The sequence below is a fragment of the Podarcis melisellensis genome, assembly GCF_964234715.1.
Source record: "Podarcis melisellensis genome assembly, chromosome: 14".
Lineage (NCBI taxonomy): Eukaryota > Metazoa > Chordata > Lepidosauria > Squamata > Lacertidae > Podarcis > Podarcis melisellensis.
In genome coordinates, this window is record NC_138546.1 from 5081163 (window position 1) to 5105835 (window position 24673).

General features: G+C 42.6%; 1 protein-coding gene and 2 long non-coding RNA genes across 5 annotated transcripts in view; 2 read left to right on the plus strand and 1 right to left on the minus strand.

Moving 5' to 3' along the window:
• The window catches only part of CHLSN (cholesin), a 141649-nt gene extending 132507 nt beyond the window's left edge, over nucleotides 1–9142 (plus strand). For all 3 annotated transcript variants that reach the window (XM_081889403.1, XM_081889405.1, XM_081889404.1), the window contains 2 exons: nucleotides 6676–6757; nucleotides 7978–9142. In XM_081889403.1, coding sequence (XP_081745529.1) covers nucleotides 6676–6757; nucleotides 7978–8160 — 265 coding nt within the window. In that variant the 3' untranslated portion in view covers nucleotides 8161–9142. The remainder of the gene's footprint in view (nucleotides 1–6675; nucleotides 6758–7977) is intronic.
• LOC309357307 lies at nucleotides 8292–22068 on the minus strand. The gene is made up of 2 exons (XR_014163071.1): nucleotides 21938–22068; nucleotides 8292–9294 (listed from the first exon to the last, which is right to left on the minus strand). It is a non-coding gene; the product is annotated as an uncharacterized lncRNA (long non-coding RNA).
• Nucleotides 9301–15767, plus strand: LOC309357300. Its single transcript, XR_014163064.1, has 3 exons — nucleotides 9301–9920; nucleotides 14193–14521; nucleotides 14647–15767. It is a non-coding gene; the product is annotated as an uncharacterized lncRNA (long non-coding RNA).
• Nucleotides 22069–24673: the final 2605 nt, after the last annotated feature.

Sequence of the window (24673 nt, forward strand, 5' to 3'; positions counted from 1 at the left end):
GTCTTTGGCATCCTAGCAACGCCCAAAGTCATCTGAAGAGTTTCAGATCTCCAGTTGTTTTATAGTTCCTCTGTTCTTTGTACTCAGTTTTAACTTGAGTGGTGTTTTTTATGATACAGCAGAAACACTTCAGAAAGTTATCTTAATAATTTTGCTGTAATGTCATACTGATGGCAAGATGCTCATATTATAATGCTACATTAGATCTTGTAATGACAACATCAGACAGATTATTAACGTTCTTCCGCAGGTTTCTGTTGGATAGAATATCTTTGCTAGAGATTGTGTGTAGACAAGTTTGATACTACCTGGGTTAGTATCAAAATCTATCTTAGGATTTGTTGGCTGTATTTGTATGTAAAGGTTTAGCAAGACATGAACAAGCCTAACCACCTTCCAGGCTAACACACATTCTCCTCATCCTCCTGCATGGCTGGAAAGGAGTAGTTCAGAAGCTCTTCAGCCAAACTCCTTGTTCTGAAAGATTCTGGGAGGTGTTCCTGCGCTTACATTGCACAGGGTGCTGTTGTGTCTCACCATTGTGACAATGGATTGAAGGTGTGATTTTGAGCACCTAATACACACACACACACACACACACACACACACACAGAGCGCTTCATTGCAGTCCATAGACCCAAAATACACAGTACAACAATAAAATATGTTAAAAGTTATTAAGGTGTAAGTTTACTCTTGCTAGCCAATGGGGGAATGTTTAGCCAGTACATACTGTACAGTGGTACCTCTGGTTACGAACTTAATCCATTCCGGAGGTCCATTTGTAACCCAAAACTACTCATAACATGAGGCGCGCTTTCACTAATGCCGCCTGCTGCACTGCCGGCGTGTGACTTCCGCTCGCATCCTGGGGCAAAGTTCGCAACAAGGGGCATCTACTTCCAGGTTAGCGGAGCTCGTAACCCGCAGTGTTCGCAAGGAGGACAGTACATAACACGAGTTTCCACTGTACATATAAGCCAAATTTCTCCTGTGACACTGCATTTTAGGGAACAATCTGTAATAGCATTTATATAATGCTTTGGGGTGAGTGTTCAAAGCACTTTTCATATATTATGTTGTCCTTTACAACAACCTTGTAAGCTAGGTCACTATTATCCCATATTGCAGTTGGGTAGGGGCAGGAAGAGCCAAGGCAGAAGAAGTGACTTGCCTTGGGATGCCTGTCATGGGACAGACTACAGAAATGGGCTGGTTCACATGTTACAAGCAACTTCTAACCTGGGAGGGAGGCATTTTCGTGTGTGACACCATTACATGGGGTGAGCTATGTGTAGATTGCACATTAACACCTTCATAAAAGAAGCTTTTGTGTGAGGATTTTGTGATGTGCAAAGTATTCCCTGTGCCTTTTTCTGTCATCATCATTATCCAGCTGCATATTATATCCTACATACTGCTTAGACACTGCAAATTATTGTAAAATGAAAAAAGCAAAAACTAACTTGCTTGTTTAAAAAGTCATCTTTTGAGATTTCAAAGAGAAAATGGTGAAGCCGAATGAGGGGACACTACAGCACTTGGGACCTTAGAAGCTGTTCAGATACATAATATGTGACATGAGCAAATAGTTTGGTTTTGGGTGTTTTAATGAGAGCACTTTCCCCTCCCATATTCTTCCATGTTGTTTTTCCTCTTAAAACTCAAATGAGGCCAGGAAGAAGGGGGGAGGGTGGAATCCTCTCCAAATGAAAAATAAATAAAAAATGAAACCAACCAGAAAACCCTCTAATCCGTTGGAAACATCCAAAATAAGCTGTCAGGCTTAGCCAAGCTCAGATCTGCTCCCCACCAAGAATATTTTTAATGCATGTATCAGACAGTTTGTGACATTGTGGTATTGCGGGGGAAGAAGAAAATGAGACAGTATTATGCCTCTCTCTCTCTCTCTCTTTTTTACATTCCCCTGAGGCTGGTAACATATCCATCGCCTGGTGGTTGTTTTTAAAAAATGTGTATAAATGAGAGGGATTAGCCACCCTGTTTGTAAATGATCCCGCATGCTTGAGCGATACTCGTGCCAGCAGTTGGGGCCCACTTTCCCCTCCACAGCTACCCCCCAAGATGTTCGTTGTGGGAGGGAAATGAAAATAAGTTGCTTTTCCTCTTTCATGTTGCAGTGTTGCCTAATCAGTGCTGACCTCAACCCTGAAGCTGACCAGAATTAGGTGTAAGATAACATGGACATCTGGACAGAACTATTAGCACATCTGCATTGTCTCATAGTCAGCACAGAATAAAAATAAGTAGTCTGATAAGTATTTTAATGCTATGCAGATAATGGCTTGGCTAATTCTGCACAGCCAGGCTGGGATAGCAGGTTTGTTGGTTTTTGAATGTCTGATGTAGATTTTTTTCAATTTCGTTGTTCTGTATGGGACAATGACAAGAAAGATTATCATATCGTATCATATGTAGTGGGGACACAAATTAACACAGGACTGATCCATGCAATGAGATTGGGGCACACCTCTCATATGGCAACCTTATCAGTCCTTTGCATGCCCCTGTTTGGACATGATGCTCAGTGCATAGGTGTCTGATGGAGCAGCTGGCTTTCTCCCAAACCCACATGTAGGGTTTACACAGTGTTTGCACAATAATGCCACACACATGGGCAGCCTATAAGCTAAATGACTTCCAGTTGAAGGAGGTGGGTGTTAGGAGTCATGCTGACATGGTAATGTAATCATTTCTCTGTTAAATTTCCTTGGTTTACTGTGTCCGAGTCTTTCTCTTAAGATTGGACCTAGTACGGTAGCTACTGCTGCAGTTACTAATCACAGAAGGTAGAAGGTTTATATTCAGCATTCTTCCTTTTTTATGCCCTTTATGCCCTTCTTTTTGCAGTAACAACAAGAGTCTGAATCCCCATTCCCACCTTACCAGGAGCTATATTTGCAGGGGGGTCAGAAGGAAACAGAAAGCCTCCAGAATCTATTTGCAGTGTGAGGCACTTTGCTTAGACACGTCCATCGTTGGTTGGATGTCAAGATTTGTATTGTATCGTTTGTATGTATTTTCATGGATCTGTTTATTCTTGGCAGCCTTCTTGGCTGAAAGGTGGCATAACATAACAAGATTGGATGCTCACTTTTTCTTCTGTTCTAAACAGAGGGTAGGAGCAAATCTTTTCACTTTGTGAGCAAGTGCAGAGATGTACGTGCCTCTTTTCCTGATGGAGGGGGGCCCACCTGCACCACCTTGTAGTTCTGTCTCTTATTCTGCTCTTTTAGAAGTCACTGCCATTTTGTGTTATGCCACAGTTCCGCAACAGCCATTTTGTGACCAACGCTGATGGCCCTTTTTCAAAATTTCAAATGCGCCCATGGGCCCAAAAAGGTTCCCTGTTAATCTTTGCTTTGAATTCCAAGCTCAATATTGAAATGAAGGGTTGCAGTGATTGACATTTGCAAGACTGCTCTGCTTGAAAATTTATTTTGGACACAACTGGAGGCTTACATATGTCCAATAAATTGTGGCTTTTGCAACTTATTGATTCAGTAGTAGAGCTGTTGTTGGAGCTGCTGTTGGAGAGAGAGAGTTTGTTGCGTATGACACCTTACAGACCCCGATAAGCTTACAGTACACTGGTACCACGGGTTAAGTACTTAATTCGTTCCAGTCAGTAGTGAGCTGGTATGGTCAGGTAGAAACTACAGTGGTACCTTGGGTTAGGAACTTAATTCGTTCTGGAGGTCCGTTCTTAACCTGAAACTGTTCTTAACCTGAAGCACTACTTTAGCTAATAGGGCCTCCCGCTGCCGCTGCACCGCTGGAGCACGATTTGTGTTCTTATCCTGAAGCAAAGTTCTTAACCTGAAGCACTATTTCTGGGCTAGTGGAGTCTGTAACCTGAAGCATATGTAACCCAAGGTACCACTGTACACTGTACACACTGTACACAAGGCAAAAGACAGAAAGGTGGAAGCTGGGGAAGTATATGCATTTATTTCAGATACACATACTTTGGCTTAATTAGGATATAGTGTCTAAGGGGCTATGCCAAAGACTTTTCAAACTTTGAATTCAGTTAGTGTTCTGAAGCTACTTTTTGTGCTATATTATATATTTCTTTCCTCATTGTTCCCATTGTTATTTAAGATAGATATACATTGATTGTATTGTGTAAGTGCTCTGGCTGAAAATGCAGCCCAATCAACCCATTTTCTGATAATTTTAGGGACTTTTGAGTCTAGAAAAGGAAGCGGATATTTTTATATTTAGTTCTCACAAAGCCCTCCTGGCCAAATCTTGCGATTATACTGAGTTCACTGAGCAATTTATTCACTAGGGTAGAACAAATTTAATTTGTGGTCTGTTTCAGTGTATCAGACTTGACAGCATTTGAACTATATTAGCACTCTTGCAGAATTCCCTTTCCAATTTATTTTTGAGTTTAATATTACTATGTCAAGTGAAGAATCATACATTAGATCTTCCTTGCACCCATACCTCTACAAAATAGTGGTTGAGGCTGTAGGAACATTCAGTTTTAAAGTTTCGCATCTTTAAGTTTTACATTTCACCATCCTCTCTCACACACCGATAATATAGACAAAAAAAATCTATACTAGAATATTTTGTAATGAGAGTTCAACTTCAGTTCTTTTCTTCTCTCTATGAGCTTGTCCACATGGGAGTTTAATGTGCCTCAGCCTTTTCCCTCTGGTGCCAACATAATATTCCCCCCTCATGCAAGTGGCAGCCTGCACCTTTTCCCCAATTCAGATTTTGCCAATCAACAGATGGTCCGATGTGGGGAGAGAGGGAACCAAAACGTGTTACCTGGATGTAGATGTGCTGAAGCACATTATAAGACCACATTTTGGGTGGTCTCTATCACCACACCCTCTGCTTCCATTTGCTTCTCACCTGAGTACATCCTAGACATTTTCATTTTGTCAACCAAAAGGAAAGGAAACAGGGTGCCTACTTCCACTTACTGTTGGTGAAGCCACTTTCTCAGTAAATGCACACATATATTCATTTTTAATCCTGCTGTTTTGCACAAAACTGGCCTTTCAGGTCATAAACAAAAATCTATTTGTCATCCCATCCTGTTTTGGCTCTGTGTGTGTGTGTGTGTGTGTGAGAGAGAGAGAGAGAGAGAGAGAGAGAGAGAGAGAGAGTGTCATGCTTCTTATTTTATTTGTAATACCGTAGGTTTTGTGCAGATTTACAATGGCTGTTGAAGGCAACCTCCTCTAAGCCATCCCCTCTGCTTTCTGTGTGTGGGGAGGAAAGGGTCTCGAGCATGGGTAGGCAAACTAAGGCCCAGGGGCCGGATCCGGCCCAATCACCTTCTAAATCTGGCCCACAGATGGTCTGGGAATTAAAGCGTTTTTACATGAGTAGAATGCGTCCTTTTATTTAAAATGCATCTCTGGGTTATTTGTGGGGCATTATTTTTTCCCCCAGAATATAGTCCGGCCCCCACAAGGTCTGAGGGACAGTGAACCGGCCCCCTGCTGAAAAAGTTTGCTGACTCCTGGTCTAGAGAGTGAAGGTACCTCCTTCCACCTGTGCACATGCCCTCAAAGGACCTCAGGTTTCTCTAACAGAGAAAGCAGTAATTGAGGGGGAGGACAAGGGTCTACCATCCTAATATAGCCCATCAAGCACTGCCCACTAGTGTGAATGGGAAATGTCAAGATAGATTTGGGAAGCTTAAGGCTGAAGGTGCTCATATGTGGGCAAAGTTAAACAAAAGTGCATACAGGAAAATCAGTTCTGTTCAATCCGTGTACATAGCACATGGTTAAACTGTGAAACTCACACAGGAGGCAGAGATGGCTTTAAAATAAGATCAGACAAATCAGTGGAGGAGAAGGCTCCATGATGGCTGTGCTCTGCCTCTGCAACTGCAGCAATGCTTCTCAAGAGCAGTTGTTGGAAACCACAGGAAGAGGCAGTGCTCTTGTGCTGAAATCCTGCTTGCGGGTTTCCTACAGGCACCTGGTTGGCTATTGTGAGAGCAGGATTCTGGACTTGATGGACCATTGCCTAATTCCAGCAGGCTCTTCTTAAATGCTAACGCCTTAGCATGGATACAGCCTCAATTTCCAGCAACATGCATTAGCTTTTAGGCCATGTTTACTCTGTAACAATTGCACAGAAAGCAGCTTCATGTTCACACCTTGAACTATTTCTGTATATTTAAAGTTTGCCAGTGAGATATTTGGGAAAGCATTTGCAGATATTGCAAATAGTTTAATATGTACAGTGTGTAAAATAAAACAGCTAAAAGGTCCACATCTCTTTGGGGCAAGAAATAAACACATACACCTGGAAACACAAAGCGCCAATCAAACTGTGTTGGCAATTGAACTCCTTGAATTTCACACAGCTGGAAAGGGACTGAAACTTCTGAACTGTTTCTGCACTCACCGGCAGCACCAGAGGAGTTTTCCTCCCAAGGCTGTTGCTGAATCTGTGGTTACTTGAAGGAAAGGTACTTTTCACATACTTCTATCCTCCCAATCTCTGTGTTCTCCAGTGGTCCCCCCCCCCCCCCGTGCAATCTGTGTTTGAACCAAGGTATGGTTTTGGAAGGTTTGAGGCTCTCATTTAAGGTTGCATGAGAAACAGAAGTTCATTTTCTTTTTTTATATTATAATGTTGAATTACTTCAATTTATTTCTCTTCTTTCAGCTGGTCTGAAAGTCCCAAAGAGTGGAAGTTTCAGAAGACAAGGCAAACTTGGCTTCTTTTACACATGTATGAAAAAGACAAGGTATGTTCTGGTGCCCTCTTCCCCCCCCCCCCGCCCTTTAAACAGTAGCAAAATGTCCATCTTTATATAGTCACGGGGCTGAGCAAAAGTCTTGTTGCATGTTAAATGATAAAACAAACTACCAGCACATAGTTAATCATTAATTTGTTAGATTATGCTGTATATTCCTAACCCATGGCAAGGCGTCTCCTCCTGTGCAGATTGAGCAGAGTCACTTACAGCCTTTTACCTCCTCTCCAAGGGGAGGAGGCATCCTGCGCTCCAGAGTGAGCCTACGGTCAAAGGAAGTTGGATCTAAAAAGTTCTCTTTAGAGGCTTTCCTTTTGTGAAGCCTCCCACCCTCTGTTTTATCTGCAATCTACCCTTCATTCTGACACTTCATTTTGAACTTTTCCCACAGTCTGTGTTGTCACGTTTCCACTCCTTTTTGTGTGTGTGGTTCTATGTCGTCTTTCCCCTAACCCCTCCCTGTTTCCAGTTTGGGCATGGGGCGAGCTGGCTACCGGTTTCTTAGAAGGCACCGCATGGGTATAGTTGGAAATTAAAAGCCTGGGATCTGTCCTGTGCCTTTATATCCAACTTCCAAGAATTTCATCAACAGGAGAAGAAGGAGGGGGTTGGCTTAATGTGAACTCTCCTAGCCCTCTGTATTCAGTTCCTTGGAAGACTGTTGGTCCAGTGTGGCAGCAGTGGTGTTTTTAAGGAAATCGCCATTGTGTACTTTGTATTTTTATCCCACCCTTCCTCCAAGGAGTTTAAGCCATTGTTCCATTTTAAAAACAAGATGTGAGGCAGGGTATGCTGAGAGATTTGGACTGACCTCAGTCATGCAGTACATTTTATGGCTGTATACTTGTATAAGGTTTTTTTTTGTGTGTAGACAAGAGCAAATTAAAAATAAATAAATTATCCAGCTAAGTATAGAGTGAACTTTTAATACCCCTTTAAATACTTAGCTCACATCAGTATGACCATGTGGAAGGTTCTGAAAAATGTTTTCTTGGGGTGGTGGTTGCTCCTCATGAAGGTGATAATATTGAAAATCTTAGAATCAGTCCTGTTGCCTGCAGTCACCATGAAAAGTCTTCAGTAAAAAAGATTTTTTCCCCCAGTGGGAGGCATGGTTTAACTTAAACACCATTCTATCTGTGTTGCTGGTGTCTCAACCCAAAGTCATTGAATAACGGATCCTTCACTTTCTCTTCCTTTTCATCGTGAAGGTTCCTGATGAATATTTTTCCATTTTGCTGCGGTACCTTGAAGGACTCCAAGGTAGTGCGCGAGACGTAACTGTGCAGAAAGCAGAAGCCATCATGAAGGAATATGACAATTCTGAAAGAGAAGATTCAAGCCAACTGGAGAAATGTGAGCGGATCCGAAAAGTTCTACAGTTGTTATCATGAAAACACCATCCTATCAAGCCTTCCCACACCCATATATCTGCATTTTATTACAGGACCAGAGCTGAATATAGTTCCTAGCCTTTAAGCAGCCCTGTGAAATTCAAACTCTCTTTCAAAAGCAGTATTCCCCCCCCCCCATCTTTGTCCTCCCTCTTTTTAAGCAAATTTCTTCCAGTATTGCAAAGGTGATGAAAAATAATTGATCCATATTAAAACAGCAGCAGCAACAAGACTTTGATTGCTACCAGTATTTTTCTGCTCTTCTTTTGGGAACTATTTCCTTTAGCTTTTTCCTACATAATTATTATTAAGGGTTTTGCATCTGTTAGTGGCAATTCCCTCCATAATAATGGTTTTAAACCCAACTGAAATGATTAACTTCCATTGAAGCAGCTGAAATCTTTAATTGCTTGAGGCGTCTTTAGTCTGTTAACTGCAGGTTTCATTACTCAACTTGTAGTCAAAGTTGAAGGTCTGGAAGCTGTTGGCTTATGTTGGTCTTCCTTTATTTTTGTTTCTTTTAATCAGCAACCACAAAATAGTTCTGAAATGCACACAACTGTAAGAACAACAATTATGAGAAGTTTACAGTAAAGTAGACAAAATATCATCACACTTGCAAAGTACATTTCAGCAAGGCTTACAAAGAACCATAAAGCACAAAAGTAATTGTACTGTATTGAAGAATGCTCCAAGCATTATTTTAAGCTGACAGCAGACAGGCTTCCAGATAAGGTCCTGTTTTGAAGATGATAGATAATCACCTCAAAAACATTTCAAGGCCCTGATTGCAGTTTTCAACTGGGAGGACCTGAGGAATGTTTTTTCTCCAAGAAGTTACTCGATTCCCAAAGGATAATACCACTTCAAGGGTCCAAAATTCTGGCAGATTTTTATTTTAATTACCTACATGTTCATGTGAGATAACAAAATTATGGACTCTTTCATGTGTTATCATCAATAAAAGGATACATTGTTGCCATTTTGGTGCATACCGGGCCTTCATACTGTCCTTGTGTGATTGTTTTCCTGATGAGTAAACCTTGCATTCAGTTGTTTTGTCTGGCAGTCCATCCTTATCATAAGAGAGAAGACTTCTGCAAATAGTCATGCAGGAATAGTGAATTCAGGGAGCTGGAATGACAAACATATCTATTACTAAAATGTCACAGGTGCTAATTGAACTGTTGTCTAACTTTGGTTACCAGATTTTCGAAACCTTTTACTGTTTTCAATTGTAGCATTTGTCTAGGTTTTTGACAACCCATCACCAGCTTGACTTGCTAGAGTTCTTGGAAAAAGCATGGAAGATATTAGGAATTCTGAAAGTTGCTAACATATTGCATTCCCTTTAAGACAACTTCATCTGAGAGCCAAATACTTAAGTGAATCAATATGTGCTATGCTAATACAGTAACTATAATGGAATTTAATATACTGGAACAAGCCAAGGTATGTATGAATCAGAGAAAAAGAGAGAGACAGAAAACAAAGCAGTGGGAGGCAGCAAAACCCATCGCATACATTTTCTGGACTACCTGACTAACTTTTCTATTGTTCTCTCTCATTTCCTGGTGTCTTATATTCCTCAGTACAGTTGCGGACGGGATCCGTTCTGGAGATCTGGTCGGATCCCGAGGTTTCCGCAACCTGAGAGCCGCTTCTGCGGATGCGTGTGCGGTGAAACCCGGTCACATACTTCTGGTTTTGCCGTTTTCGCATCCTGAAGTTTACATAACCAGAGGGTTATGTAACCGAAGGTACTACTGTATATTGATTGCCAGTTCTTCAAAAGTTCATTTTTAAAAAGGAACTAGTTCTAAGTCAAGTTCATTCTCTCCAAAAAGGAACTAGTTCTGGATCAAGCTCATCCTTTCACAAAAAGAACTGGTTCAAGGTCATCCAAACATTAGTTCATAAAAAGTTCATTCTTGGCAGAAAAAGAAAATCAGAAAAAGAATTCAGTTGCTGTGCTGAAGTATAGGATTCAAAAGCAAATCAGGGCCACACACAAGTAATCAAATGTATGACAGACTGCTTTTCTCATAATTGTACTTACATACTAGAAAAAAGATTACCCTGCCTCTACACAGCTGTTAAAGGCACAAGGCGTCATCTGCTTTGTTCCTGAACCTGTACTGGTCCCTGCAAGCTACTCTTGTTAGAAGCCAGAGAATCCTTTCAGCAGTGAAGATGCTGAAACACCTCACATTGCTTCCTTCTGATTGCTTAGCTACAGTGATTAAGTGACTTAAAAGACCGTAGCAACAGCGGTTACTCCATATCTGCCTAATTAGCTTTAGAATGTTGCCCAGAGTTTTGCTTTCTAACTTCCTTTATAGATATGCAACTGACTTTTTAAAAAATGAAAACTAATGGTTCAGACCAGCTGTGGTTGGATGGGGGAAGTGAATGTGAACTAGCAGAAACCTCTGCCCCAGAATGAACTTAATTCACCTTTAGTTTAGGCAGAAGTTATGGGAATGGTTTTCGGATGGCATTCACAGATTTTTGAACTGGTTAAGTGAACTTTGTTCAACTGAACTAAATAATTCCAAGTACTGTTGATCACTTAAAGCAGAAAAATCAAAGAACACAAAAATAACAGGTGATTTGTCTCCTATGTGCAATGCAGATCTTTATTAAAAACAAAACTGAGGTTTGGAGTTTATTTGTTGGTAAAGCTGCAAATATTACAACATTCAGAGTCTTCCTTTGGAATTGGAAATGTACCTGTATAGACCACCCAGGATGACCCAAGTGATTATAATGTTCTGCTGTGAGAAGACTTTTAATTGTCATTAATTGAGCCATCTTTCTGTACCACTGTATCACTTTATGGTTGGAATGTGGATGGCATCAATTCCTTAATAGCATGATTTCACTATGTCCGAAGCCTTAGGCTCAGTCATGCGGAGATCCAGGAACTCTTTGGGTTATCTGGCCTGTTTGCCTGCACATTTATATCTTCCAGTTATTTCTTTTAACATGGTCTAGCGAGAACTGGGGGCAGGGTTCAGCAAAATTATGTGAGTCAAATCACCCTGTTGTGTTAATAATAAACCTAAAATCCAAGACAAAGAGTATATGCACAGAGCACAAAATTGAATGGTCGTTTGCCAACTCTAATTGGCTCTCAGATGAGTTAATCATTGTGTATGTGTGTCTGGGAGAATTCATATGTGGTAGTAAGAGAATGCTGAAGTCAGGGATTGATGCAGTATAAAACCAAATCATTCCTGAGGACTGCTGAACCCAGTAGATCTGCCTCTGATTATGGTGCTAATTGCTAAAAGCAGTGTCAATGTAGTGGTCTTCCCTTTAATTTGACTGGTCTTTGCCACACATTGTAAATTTCAGAGATCTATGATGTCTGTTCTCATTTTTAATTTGAAACCATTGCTTTATAAATAAAATTGTACTAGGGAAATAGATCCATCATCTTAAATTGGGAAAGATGTATTGCGTATGTATTATTTAACCAGCACTTCAGAAGTCTGGCCCATTGCCATTAGTTGAACTGTAGAGAAAGGTGAAAGTAGATTGACCTCACACTTTGTCAGTCATACTTCAGTGTTTTATAAACTTAGCATAATAATCGAAAATGAGCAAGAAAATTAAACAAAATCTCCTTATTGCCATAGTTGTTGCAAGAACACAGACCTCCCACATTCTCCTAACGTACAAAGCTGAGATATTGTTTGAACGCCAGTTCTGATTTTTGAAGCATTTTAAAAACAAAACAAAGCACCCCACTATTGAATTTTCTTAGGACTTGTGTAAAGTGTATGCTATGGAGCTGCTCATTTTTTTACAAGGTTGATGATATCTTCTTTGGCGATCACTCATAACCAAGTAAGATTGTCTTCCATGAACATTGTTTTAACAGTAGGTCTGTAAATGACTGTGGACGGTTTGCCAAATGTACTTTCCTCTTAGCATGTTTCTCCCTTTCATCCTGAGTTGGAGCATCTTCAAAGCCCATGACACCTTTGGTAAAGGCTGTCCTCCAATTGGAGCGCTCACAGACCAGTGTTTCCCAGTTGATGGTGTTTATACTTCAGTTTTTAGATTTGCCTTGAGAGAGTCTCTAAACCTCCTTTGTTGACCACCAGCATTACGCTTTCCATTTTTAAGTTCAGAATAGAGTAATTGCTTTGGAAGACGATAATCAGGCATCCGCACAACATGACCAGTCCAACAAAGTTGATGTTGAAGAATCATATGGTTAATTGTTAGAGTGAAATAATATGCATAAATCAGTCATTCTAATGTTTATCTCATCCAGTTGGCCACCCATATGTGAAAGATATTATAGATCACTGCCAGGACCAGGCTAGAGCTATGCACAGCTGTACTCAATACAAATCTAAAAATGCATATTCTCCAGCACAATGTCCCTGAGGTCAGTCGTTTTGAGTCTGGGGCTGTAAGGCGGGTCTTGAAAGAGCAGCAAGTCCTGAGCTTTTGACCTGGCAATGGCAGAATGCCTGGTTTTGATGTGACAAGACAAAGCTCTGGCTATGGCTCAAGCTTTGTTTTAAACCAGTGGGTATTGCCCCCTTGATATTGAGGGACGATTTCCAATCATCGTGGGAAAGGGAGGTCATTAACGAGGTTCAATCCTGCGGATTGTCTCACCTTTACTTTGAGTCTATGACGTACAATCAAGCTAGAGCTGTGATCTCCCGGAGACTGAGTGACATTGCCAGACAAGAGGACATAGCCCAGGTAAAACCAGGGATGTTCCTAGGGGACCAGATTTATCGGACCACACCAGCCCCCTACCTTGCAGAAATCCACTATGTGGAATACCGCGGACTTCTTACAGTGGCTAGATTAAATGTCCTTGACTCTGCGATATTGTCGGGAAGGTACAGGGGAGTACCATATGCCCAGAGAACCTGTCATTGTGCCATGGGTGTGGCTGAGTCCACCGAACACATTCTCTTGACTTGCCCTTCTTATGCAGAGCTTAGACAAAATTTTATAGACCCACTCCTATGTCAATTTAGCTTCCTACCCGAAGAAAACCAGGTTTTACACTTGCTGAATAATGTCACTAGAGCTATACCTTCCTTGGTGGCCAAATTTCTTTTTTTAGCTTTTAAGCGTCGCAAGACTATAATTGACTGTATTGATATGGGGCTGTGTGTTTAGCCCATTTTAGTGTTGGCTAAGTTCTAAAATCTTCCTGGATGTTTTAACTGTGTATTGACAAATGTATTTTTTTCTGACTGACGGTCGAATAAAAAGGTTGATGATGATGTGACAAGACCAATACAGAGGATTTGTGGTGCCTGCACAGGTTTGAGTGCTGCCTATTGAAGTTCCCTTCTCTGCCTGTAAAGGGCTCCGAGGCTGGGGTTCACACAGTCCACCCAGGTGTCAACCACAGGCCAGACTCAAAGAACCTGAGAACCTGACGACAACAACAGTTACAGGCATGGGCAGCCCTTACATGATGCCAGTGGCGTAGCTAGAGGGGCAGAGAGGGAGGTGGGTCACCTCAGGGGGCACTTATCCTTTGGGGCAGCACATCGGGCACAGAGTGGAAGGTGGCACGCAAGCCCGGGCTTCCCGAAATCCCAGTGCGGGGCTCGGCTTGCAGCTTGCCCAAGCTGCTGCTCCCCCCCTCCTCCCAGCCTCCCTCTGGCGGCCACGAAGGGTGCAAAAGGTACGCACTGGAGAGCACCCAGGAGGGGCATGGAGGCTTGGAGCGGCAATGCACACCCACTGCGTCCCTGCTCAACCATCCTCCAAGTGGAAGGCACCCAGGAGGGATGTGGCAGCTTGTGCACCCTGCAGGCCCAGCACTACCCGCAAAAGCAGCATGGGGCTGGTGCACTTACATCACATCCCCCTCGGCCGAGGTGAGTAAGTTTGCAGCTGCCCACTTGCCACCTGAGGCTGCAAATATAAGCCTCCAATTGTTACAGTCTTATTTATTTCTGTAGGTATATTGGAAGCTAAAGCCCACTGTCAAGAAAATAGCTATGGAAATGGCTTCTCCTGTCTCTCTCACACTGTAGAAAAGGCGGCTTTTACATGTTGCTGATTGTTGGTCGCTTTTATTTGTAAAGAAAAGAAAAATCTTGTTTTTCAAGATGCAACTCTCTTCCAGTGAAGAGTATTATGCTTGCTAGAGGCAGCCAAGATGCCATGATGAGCCTGAGGGTTGGAAAGGCTGCAAGGAGCGTGACCCCACACAGTGCCACAGGCAAGACCCTTGGCTACCACAGGTTCCAAAATTAGGAATAATGGCCTTCTTGCTACAAGAGCAGAGATGATTCCTGATAGGAAGAGGATCGTTAAACATTGCTTCACCAGTTTCTTCAATCCTCTTCTCCAAAAGTCACATGTAAGCTTCTACCCAGTTCTGTGTTGGGCAGGATGCTATTTTAAAATGTTTCGTCAATTTTTGGAAAGGAAGGTGTAATACTCAGGTCCCATCACTGATTTCTCTCCCTCTTCATTCTATCACAGTACAGTGTTGAAGAGAGGCAAATACATTTTAACCCACAATGGCAATATGAGAAGCAGCTGGAAGAGGAGAAGTGTGCAGAGGGCAGAGAAACAAGGGTGAGTGGAAGGGTGTCTTATTTGCCGTCATTCCCCCCCTCCCCCCAGGAAGCTTGCCAAATCTGCTTTATCTTGGTACTGGTGCCTGCCCATAAAAGACAAGCCTAGAGTGAGAGACCAGGGCGAGGTCAGCAGTTTACAGGACCCCTCTTCTTAGTGAGATTTTGTGGGTGAGCTATGAGCTTGTTTAGGTGCTGGATGAGAGCCAGAATGGATGGGTGGAGCTCTGGGTGAGAGAGAGCCAGGAGGCTGAGAGTGAAGGTATTTCAGAAGGAAAAGCAATTGCTCTTGGCCTATATTTATTAGTCAGTTGTATGAATGTAACATTTGTATACATAGCTGTGCATTTCTGTAAGAAAATTGCGGCACAAATGGAAGTGAAGATGAACCCTGTCTTGAAATGCTATCATTTCACTTGCAGCTAATTAGCCACCTCCCCAGTGAGGTCATTTCAGTTTTGCTCACACAGCAGTTTGACCTCACCCCAGAGGCGCACTCCATTGTCTCTCATGACAGACAGATGCCAACAACAACAAATTATCCACCTGCAGTCCTTGCTATCATAAAGCCTATGCAGGCATAACACTCCCCAACCTGACCCATGGCTGGAAGAGAGCTTTTATGGAAGTATGCATTTAATGGCAAAAATTGTAATGCTTCAAGGTGGCTTACGATAATAAAGCACAGTACAATGCAATAACTGATTAATTAAACAAAATAAAAAGGCAAACCAGCAAGAAAAGGCTTTCTGTTACAAGCTATCAGTGCTAAAATAGTGCTAGAAACCTGCTGTTTTGCCTGTGGCCACCTTAAGTGAAGTAACCTCAGGTTACGGGCTACTCTTTGGGACTTCCTAGGCAGAAATAATTGTAAATCAATTTGTCTGGAACCTTGCCAGAATAACTGCTGTCTTCCTCGCTCTGCTGTCTTTAGATTTTCTGTCTCCTGGCTTTGCTTCCCAACTCTGAACCCCCGGTAGAGCTCCTAGCTCTACTCTGACAGCTGACTGCAGATCAGCTCAGATACAGTTAGGTAAAGGTAAAGGGACCCCTGACCATTAGGTCCAGTCATGGCCGACTCTGGGGTTGCGGCGCTCATCTCGCTTTATTGGCCGAAGGAGCCGGCGTACAGCTTCCAGGTCATGTGGCCAGCACGACTAAGCCACTTCTGGCAAACCAGAGCAGCGCACGGAAACGCCGTTTACCTTCCCGCCGGAGCGGTACCTATTTATCTACTTGCACTTTTTGGTGTGCTTTCGAACTGCTAGGTTGGCAGAAGCAGGGACCGAGCAACACAAGCTCGCCCTGTCGCAGGGATTCGAACTGCTGACCTTCTGATTGGCAAGTCCTAGGCTCTGTGGTTTAACCCACAGCGCCACCCATGTCCCTTTCCAGATACAGTTAAAAGCCCATAATAACATTATATACTTAATTTTGGCCTAAAGAATACCAGAGCTGACATCCATTATTAGGGCTCCACCACAGAAGAGGCCTCTCTGCTAGCCTCTCTCTGCTAGCCTCCCACCTGGCTACAGAGGGTGAGGATACTTGGAGAAGGGTCTCTAGAGAAGAGCTTAATTGATAGGCAGGCTCAGGTAAGAGAAGGTGGTCCTTTACTACCTCCTGTCCCTTCCCTTTCTCCCCAGTCCTTCCTCCCTTGCATGTGACTTCTCACAACCTGACTTAACAGTGGTTAAGTCTTACATTAGCACCACAGTTAACAGTGGTTGCCTGGTTGACACAAACGCAGTGCCAGTTGAAACCAGCTTCAAATCATGATTGGCTTTAAGGACAAAATAAGAGTCATGCTGGATCAAGCCAGTGACCAGTCTTCTGCAGCACCCTCTTCTCACAGTAGCTGACCAGATGCCTTTGGGAAGCCAGCAAGCAGGACATCAGCACAACAGTACCCTTCCCACCTGCTTTTTCCTGCAACTGCTATTCAGAAGCATTGGTGCCTTCAACTGTGGAGGCAGCTCATAGCCATCATGGCTAGTAGCCATTGGGAGTCTTATCCTTCATGAATGTGTCTAATCTTTCATTGGTGGCCACCACTGCTTCTTGTTGGAACAAGTTCCAAAGTTTATGCACTGTGTGAAGAAGTACTTTCTTTTCTGTCTATCCTGAATCTTCCCACACTGAGCTTCCTCGGGTGTCCACAAGTTCTAGTGTTATGAGAAAGTAAGAAAAACAAAATCTCTATTTACTTTCTCCATGCCACACATAATTTTACCTCTTATCATGCACTTCATAATCGCCTTTCCTGTAAGCCAAAAACCTGCAAATATGGTACCCTTTCCTTATGGGAGAGCTTCCTCCACCCCTCTTGATCATTTTGGTTACCTTTTTCTGAACATTTTCCAATTCTACAATACCCCTTTTGAAGTGAGGCAATCAGAACCATACACAGTATTCCACATGCGGCCACACCATAGATTTGTATAATGTAGGACTGCCATACATCTGGAGTTTCCCGGACATATCTGGGATTTGTCTATTGGAAACAGCGTCTGGGCGGAATTTTCAAAAATTGCTTAAAATGTCTGGGAAAATCCAGGCATTTGGCAATACATGTCAGGAATGTCGGTTTTTTGGCGAACTCCCCCCCCCAATAATATCAATATCATCATTGAGATATGTATTTTGACCTCAAGGTCTCATTCCTAGTCAGCCACTGCCAGTTCAGATCCCATGAGTTTACCTTCCAGTTGTACCTTGGAAGCCTGAATGCTGCAAACCTGGAAGTGAGTAATCTGGTTTGTGAACGTTATTTGGAACCTGAACATCTGGTGTGGCTTCCGATTGGCTGCAGGAGCTTCCTGCAGCCAATCGGAAGCTGTTCTTTGGTTTCTGAATGTTTTGGAAGTTGAACTTCCAGAATGGATTCAGCTTGATTTCCAAGGTACAACTGTATATGAATTTTAAGATTTTTTTGGTCCTGACTAGTTTGCAATGAGTCAGTCACAGCCAGTTCATTAGGTTTCCTGATGATGCGGAGGGTTGCTAGGAATTCATACACACAGGAGAGGACAACATAGTCCTGTTGCCCTCTCCTGATCCCTTCCTAAAGGAATTGAGAGCTTTGAATCTGCATAAGCTCTGTACAAATGCCAGTTGTTGCTTTTCCAGTAACCGGAAGGAACACCTCCCTTGCTGGTTTTGGTGCCTGTTAATGGTTGTGGGCAATACACAAAAGGAGGAAAAACGTGTGTGTTCCTATCTCAAGGTTTTATCACATGCAATGTGTTTTTTGTTTTATAACAATGGATAAATCTTTGACAAGCGGATGACTGCACCGAAAATGTATCCAGTCTCCTTTCCTTTCTTCCTGTACCAGAATTTCCTGAACAAATTAAAGCTAAGCCTAATTAATAGGTGAAAAAATGTATCTAAGCAAATTTGCATGTGAGACCAGAAAGAAATTTTTTATCAAGGTTATGGAATAATCCTTAGGCATTAAAGGCAGAAGTTGGCTTTGGCTTCAAAACAGCCTGGAGTGCTGTTTAGATTTCAAGTCTTCGTGGTATTTAAATAACTGAGGCTAAAAGTGACCATCTGTGCAATAATTTGAAACAAAGTTGTATTCTACATTATATTATAGTGGCTCAGTGTGTTTTTTTAAAAGTTGTGGTTGCAAACCATATATATGACATGAAAAGTACAGTAATTTTTGCTATTGTTTCCAGAAACTGGCTAAACTATATAAAATTCTCAGCCTGGCAGATTTTTCTTTTCCAAAGGCATCCCTGTCTTTGTTTTCTAAATCCATTTGAATATTATTTCAGCTGTCTCTGAACAAAGCAAACCAAAAAACCTACAAATGCAAAGATCAAGAGTACAAAGTACATGAGAAAATACAAAGTTTTATTGGCTTTTCCACGTTAACATATAGGAGCCAAAGAATACCAAGGGTGGGGAAGAAACCAGAATGAAAGAAGTTGGAAGTTAATCCATTTACAGGCTGGCCTCAACTAGAGCCAGGGCTTTTTCAGCTGTGGCTCCGACCTGGTGGAACACTCTGTCACAAGAGACTAGGGCCCTGCGGGACTTGACATCTTTCCGCAGGGCCTGCAAGACAAAGCTTTTCCGCCAGGCCTTTGGCCAGGGCACAGCCTGACTCCCTCCCTCGGCAATCTTCACGGAGCTCTGGCCCAATGGTGGCCAGTGGCTTGAATTGAATTACTTTTATAATGAATGATTTTAGAATGTTGTTTGTGCTGTACTTTTGTACTGTTTTATTGTTGTTAGCCGCCCTGAGCCCGGCTTCGGCTGGGGAGGGCGGGATATAAATAAAATTTATTATTATTATTATTATTATTATTATTATTATTATTATTATTGAGGGCGTAAGTGAAAAAAACTATTGGGAAAAGTTTTTCCAAGATACTTCTACTGCAGAGAAAATATTCGGAGTCATTTAAGAGAGTCAAGATGGCTTCAGGATTGCTCTGTGTACTCAGATAAAGTGTATTTATTTTTCAGGGAATATTTCCTAATTTTGAAGGGTGACTGGTTGGTTTTATGTGGAGTGTGGCATACTGTGTGTGTACCTTAAAATTGTAATAATAATTCCGACTCCCATCAGCCCTAGCCAATATAGTCAGTGGTCGGGGTGATAACAGTTGGAGTCCCAACAACCTCTGGAAGGCCACAGATGTTATTGTTGTTGTCCCCATCCCCCCATCCCCCATTTATGGACATGAGTGGTGGACCCATTAAGATGGCCTTCCCCTGGAGGCCAATGGATTTCTGAGGATGGCGGCATGCAAATACAATCGTACATTCTTAGGTGGGCATGAGTATTCACAGGTACAGCTAAAACCTTTGCACTGTAAGTTTTGCAGAAATTGTGGTTTCTGAGCAAGAATTTGAAGAGAGGGGTGGCTGCACAGAGACTCTTAAGGGCAGAATTCCATATATAAAAGCATTAAGGGAGAATGTATCCCATAAGTAGCAGAGTCAAATGTGTGTTCCATGACAATGCAAAAAAACAGCAGTGTTGGGAAGTAGGTTATGTGCTATGGGGTCTGATGTTCTGAGACCTGGGACAACCCTTTAGCATAAAATGGTCACCTAGCACTAGTAGCAGAATGGTCTACAAGGAGATAAACTTTCCATCTGTGCTTTCTCTCTCTCTCTCTCTCTCTCTCTCTCTGTGCAAATATTTTTTTTTAAAAAAACAACAACTTGGAATGTAGTGGTGATTGCACTGACACAATACTAGAGGAGAAAGAATAAAGGCCAGAGGAACATGGGGTGAGTGGGAGAGTGAGCTGCTTCTCCATCAATGCTGAAGTGCATCTAGCAGTTCTGGGCTGTTTTTCAAAATCTGCTTTGTGATTACTATCTTTGAAATGCCAAAATATTAAGCAGAAGGCAAGAAGAACTTGCTGGATCAAGCCAGTGGCCCATCTAGTCCAGCACCCTGTTCTCACAGTGGCCAACCAGATGCCTCTTTTGGGAAACCCATGAACAGAACCCAGGTGAAAATGCACTCGCCCCTCCTGTGGTTTCCAGCAACTGGTATTCACAAATATTACATCCTCCAACATCATGGCAATTTTTTTATAACAGTAGTTTTGCATGGCTGGAGCATTCTAGAGCAAGCCCTTTCCCTTAAATTCCCATTGCTGTCAAAGTAGGAATTCATGGGTGATTTTACTAGATTCTATTCAATCTGGATTATCCACAGTTCGGAGAGATTGTTTCACATCCAACATAATTAAAAGTTTTGATAGCTCCAAAGAATACCTTGTGGTAAAGGGAAGTGCATGCCTAAAATACTGACTGACTTTGGATTCCTGTAGTGTTCCATATTCCCCCCCTAATAAAAACTCAACAACTTTGGTCAACCCTCCCCTAAAAAAAGCAGCTCAACAACTCCTGGCAATGACAATGGGTAGATCACAGCCGATATTTTTATACTGGGAGTAGATCACAGTCTCTTGGGAGTTGGATGTGCCTGCTCTAGATCAGTGCTTTTCAAACTTGTTACCTACAGGAAGCCCTTTCCAGATTGCTCAATCTGCCATGGGATCCCTCTGTGTTGGAGGAACCCTGATAGATCCAACCAAAGCTCATCTAGTCCATCTTGCTTCTGGCAGTTGGGACCAGCCCAAGGCATTTTGGCACCTGAGGCAAACCACACATTGGTGCCTCCAAGGGGTGAGTGAAGATCTGCATCAGGAAAAAGAAATAAATATCTACATTAAGAACAAGGGTGGGAGACCCGCAATGCCTCCTATTCACCAAAAGACAACTGCAGAGGCAGCACTGGGGCTGCTGCTAAGGAGGCAGAAGATCCAGCTCCCAATGAGCGCACCAAACCTGTCACTGCTACCACAGCAGCAGCATTGAGCGATATATTCCCTGGAGGCCAGATCTGCCGCCCCTGTGAATCCTGCTGCTTGAGGCGGTCACCTCAACTTGCCTCATGAATGGGCAGGCTTTACCTGGAGATGATGGTCTTTTCACTAAGGAGCTGCCATTCGGAGGTGTGCTTCCTTGCGACATGAAACTGCTATGGCTCCATTTAGCTATTATATGGCTAGTAGCAACTGGTAGATTCAGTCTCATAAGAACATCAGAAGAGTCTTGCTGGCTCAGACCAAAGGTCCTTGTAGTCCAGCATTCTGCTTCCTGTGCTGACCAAACAGATATCTCAGTGGGAAACCCTCAATCACAAAGGGAACAGCCTTCTCCCATTCTTGCTCTCCAGCAAATAGTTTTCAGCAGCATCCTGGTGGTTCCATGTCACCATCGTGGCTAATAGCCATTGCTAGACCCCTTACCTCTGCATTTGTCTAACCCCCTCTTAATCCAATTTAAAGCAAATTTTGGTAGTTGGTAGGCTGAGATGGTAGAAATCAGGCCTTTCCCAGTTCAAACTGCAATACAGAGGCAGCACGTTTTAGCAAACTCCTTGCATGTAGTAGCTACAGCATTTGCTGAAGCACTAGCTCTCCATATCTGCTAGCTTACTAGATGCAGGAAGAAATTAACATTTCCTGCTTCAGAAAATTAATTGCTTAAGACTTATAGAATTGTAGAGTTGAGAGGAACTCTGAGGGTCATCTAGTCCAGCCCCCTTGCACTGCAGAAATCTCAACTAAAGCATCCATGACAGATGACCTCCCAACCTCTGCTTAAAAACCTCCATGGAAGGAGAGTTCATTCTACTGCCAAACAGCTCTTACCATCAGAAAATTATTGATGTTGAGTCGGAATCTCCTTTCTTGTAACTTGAAGCCATTGGTCTGAGTCCTACCCTCCGAAGCAGGAAAAAACCACACGTTTGTTCCATTTCCCATCTGACAGCCTTTTAGTTATTTGAGACATCACCTTGCCAACAAAAGTCCGTATAGTAAAAGCTATGGTTTTCCCAGTAGTGATGTATGGAAGTGAGAGCTGGACCATAAAGAAGGCTGACCGTCGAAGAATTGATGCTTTTGAATTATGGTGCTGGAGGAGACTCTTGAGAGTCCCATGGACTGCAAGAAGATCAAACCTATCCATTCTGAAGGAAATCAGCCCTGAGTGCTCACTGGAAGGACAGATCCTGAAGCTGAGACTCCAATACTTTGGCCACCTCATGAGAAGAGAAGACTCCCTGGAAAAGACCCTGATGTTGGGAAAGATGGAGGGCACAAGGAGAAGGGGACGACAGAGGACGAGATGGTTGGATAGTGTCTTCGAAGCTACGAACATGAGTCTGACCAAACTGCGGGAGGCAGTGGAAGACAGAAGTGCCTGGCGTGCTCTGGTCCATGGGGTCACGAAGAGTCGGACACGACTAAACGACTAAACAAATCGAAACCTGTATATGATCTTCATTTTACTGTTGTTTATTAGTAGTTAAATAACGCTTTCGACTGACAAAATAGGACAGCTTTCCAGAGCATGTTAAAATCTGTAAAACATGATGGGACTGGGGATCTATTGCCTCTGGGAAGAAAGGGAGGCCTGTTCAGTCACTTGCTCATTGCTTGAGTGAGCGAAAGGAATACAGAAACTCCTGCGGCTGAACAGTTTGTGTCCCTGGGTACATCTCTTGACTGCTTGTCGTGATGTGGCAGTGACATCTGGTGGCACTAAGACTCTAACAAAGAAGTTAGAACTAAGTACCGTATTTTTTGCTCTATAAGACTCACTTTTTCCCTCCTAAAAAGTAAGGGGAAATGTGTGTGCGTCTTATGGAGCGAATGCAGGCTGCGCAGCTATCCCAGAAGCCAGAACAGCAAGAGGGATTGCTGCTTTCATTGTGCAGCAATCCCTCTTGCTGTTCTGGCTTCTGAGATTCAGAATATATATTTTTATTGTTTTCCTCCTCCAAAAACTAGGTGCGTCTTGTGGTCTGGTGCATCTTATAGAGCGAAAAATACGGTATTTTTGAAGTTTGTTTTTCTAGTCCTTTCCCCCTTAGTTGCAAAGTATATTAATTATACCAACCTCTGTTCTTCTTAGAGTTCTTTGGTAAAAGTCATCACCATTTTTCATTTAACATTTAACTGTCCACAACTGCATTCCAAGAACCTCTACAAGTCCCCCCACCCCAGTTGCTGGATTGCTATTACAGCTGAATAGCTTACATTATGATATGATGATAATTTGCTTTGACTCAACTTTGAAAATATATTATTCTTTTTTTTATTGGTAATATGTATATACTGCCTTTCTGCCTAGGCACTAAGGCAGTTTACAATCCCAAGACACTAAAATAAATACATTATGTAAAATGAAGACCAAAGTTTTGGTGCATGTGGTTTTAGTTTTTGCATGCACCGAAACCTGACTACCAAGCCATCTCAAGAGAAAAAGCATCTGTCTGTGGCCCAGAAACTGCAGCCTTTCAAAAGGTAAGGATTGGAATGCATGCACTGCTTGTAGTAAGAAAATGTCCTGCATTGTCCATCCCCCTTTGTTAAGAAAAAAACTGCAGTTTGAATTTCACTGTGGAATTTGCTTTAATCCCAATTTTAACTGCTTATTTTCCAGACTAGTGCGAGGTTGAAAATCTGGTGATTTTGGTGCTTTGAACAATGTTTTTCCTGGAATATGTGTGGGTGAGGGAGAAAGAGAAAACCTGCAAATCGCCTCACGCATTTAATTTGGAAACTTTTCAGATGCTGTGGTTTCTGTGGTTAGGCAGTTGGCCTAACCATCAAGCACTGTGATGCTGTCAAGACGAGAGCTTCTAGAGGACCACCCACAGTCTCTTGGCCTGGGAATTCATTCCCCTTTTGAGGCATTATTTTTCACACTCCATTTGCATCTCAACTCGAGCAAGCTTCGCTCCAACTCTCCTTCCCTGCGTCATGGCCTTTGGTGAGTATTGAGTTCCTCTGGAGAATCCTCTCCAATATGCATTTTTGCAGTGGTGAGATGGAGGGTGGAAGGGAACTGGCAAGCTTCCATATCAGTCCTCTTGGGCCCAGCTGGACTAAGAAAACAAACTTGGCAAATATATTCCCAGACCACTTGGCAAATGCAAAAAAATGAAGTCAGGGTACTCCATGGACACAGTATATTCCTATGCCATATATAGGGATAAAAATAACTTTATACAAACAGTCATATAGCAATTGGCCAATGAGATGTACAAATGCAAACAATCGTTTACAGCTTCATATAAAATAAACACATATGTTTGCACAGAACACATTACAGTGGTACCTTGGTTTGCATACATTTTGGATTACAAACACGTCAAACCCAGAAGTGTGTGTCCCGGTTTGCAACCTTTTTTTGGATTACAACCCAATTTTTTTGGAGGCCCCATTGGCAAACGCAAGCCTTGGGTTACAACCTGTTTTGGTTTACAAACGGACCTCCGGAACAAATTATGGTTGTAAACCAAGGTACCACTGTACTTTGTGTGATTATATACATTCGTTGTATTTTATTGATGTGAAGCTACACGTTATTGATTGCAT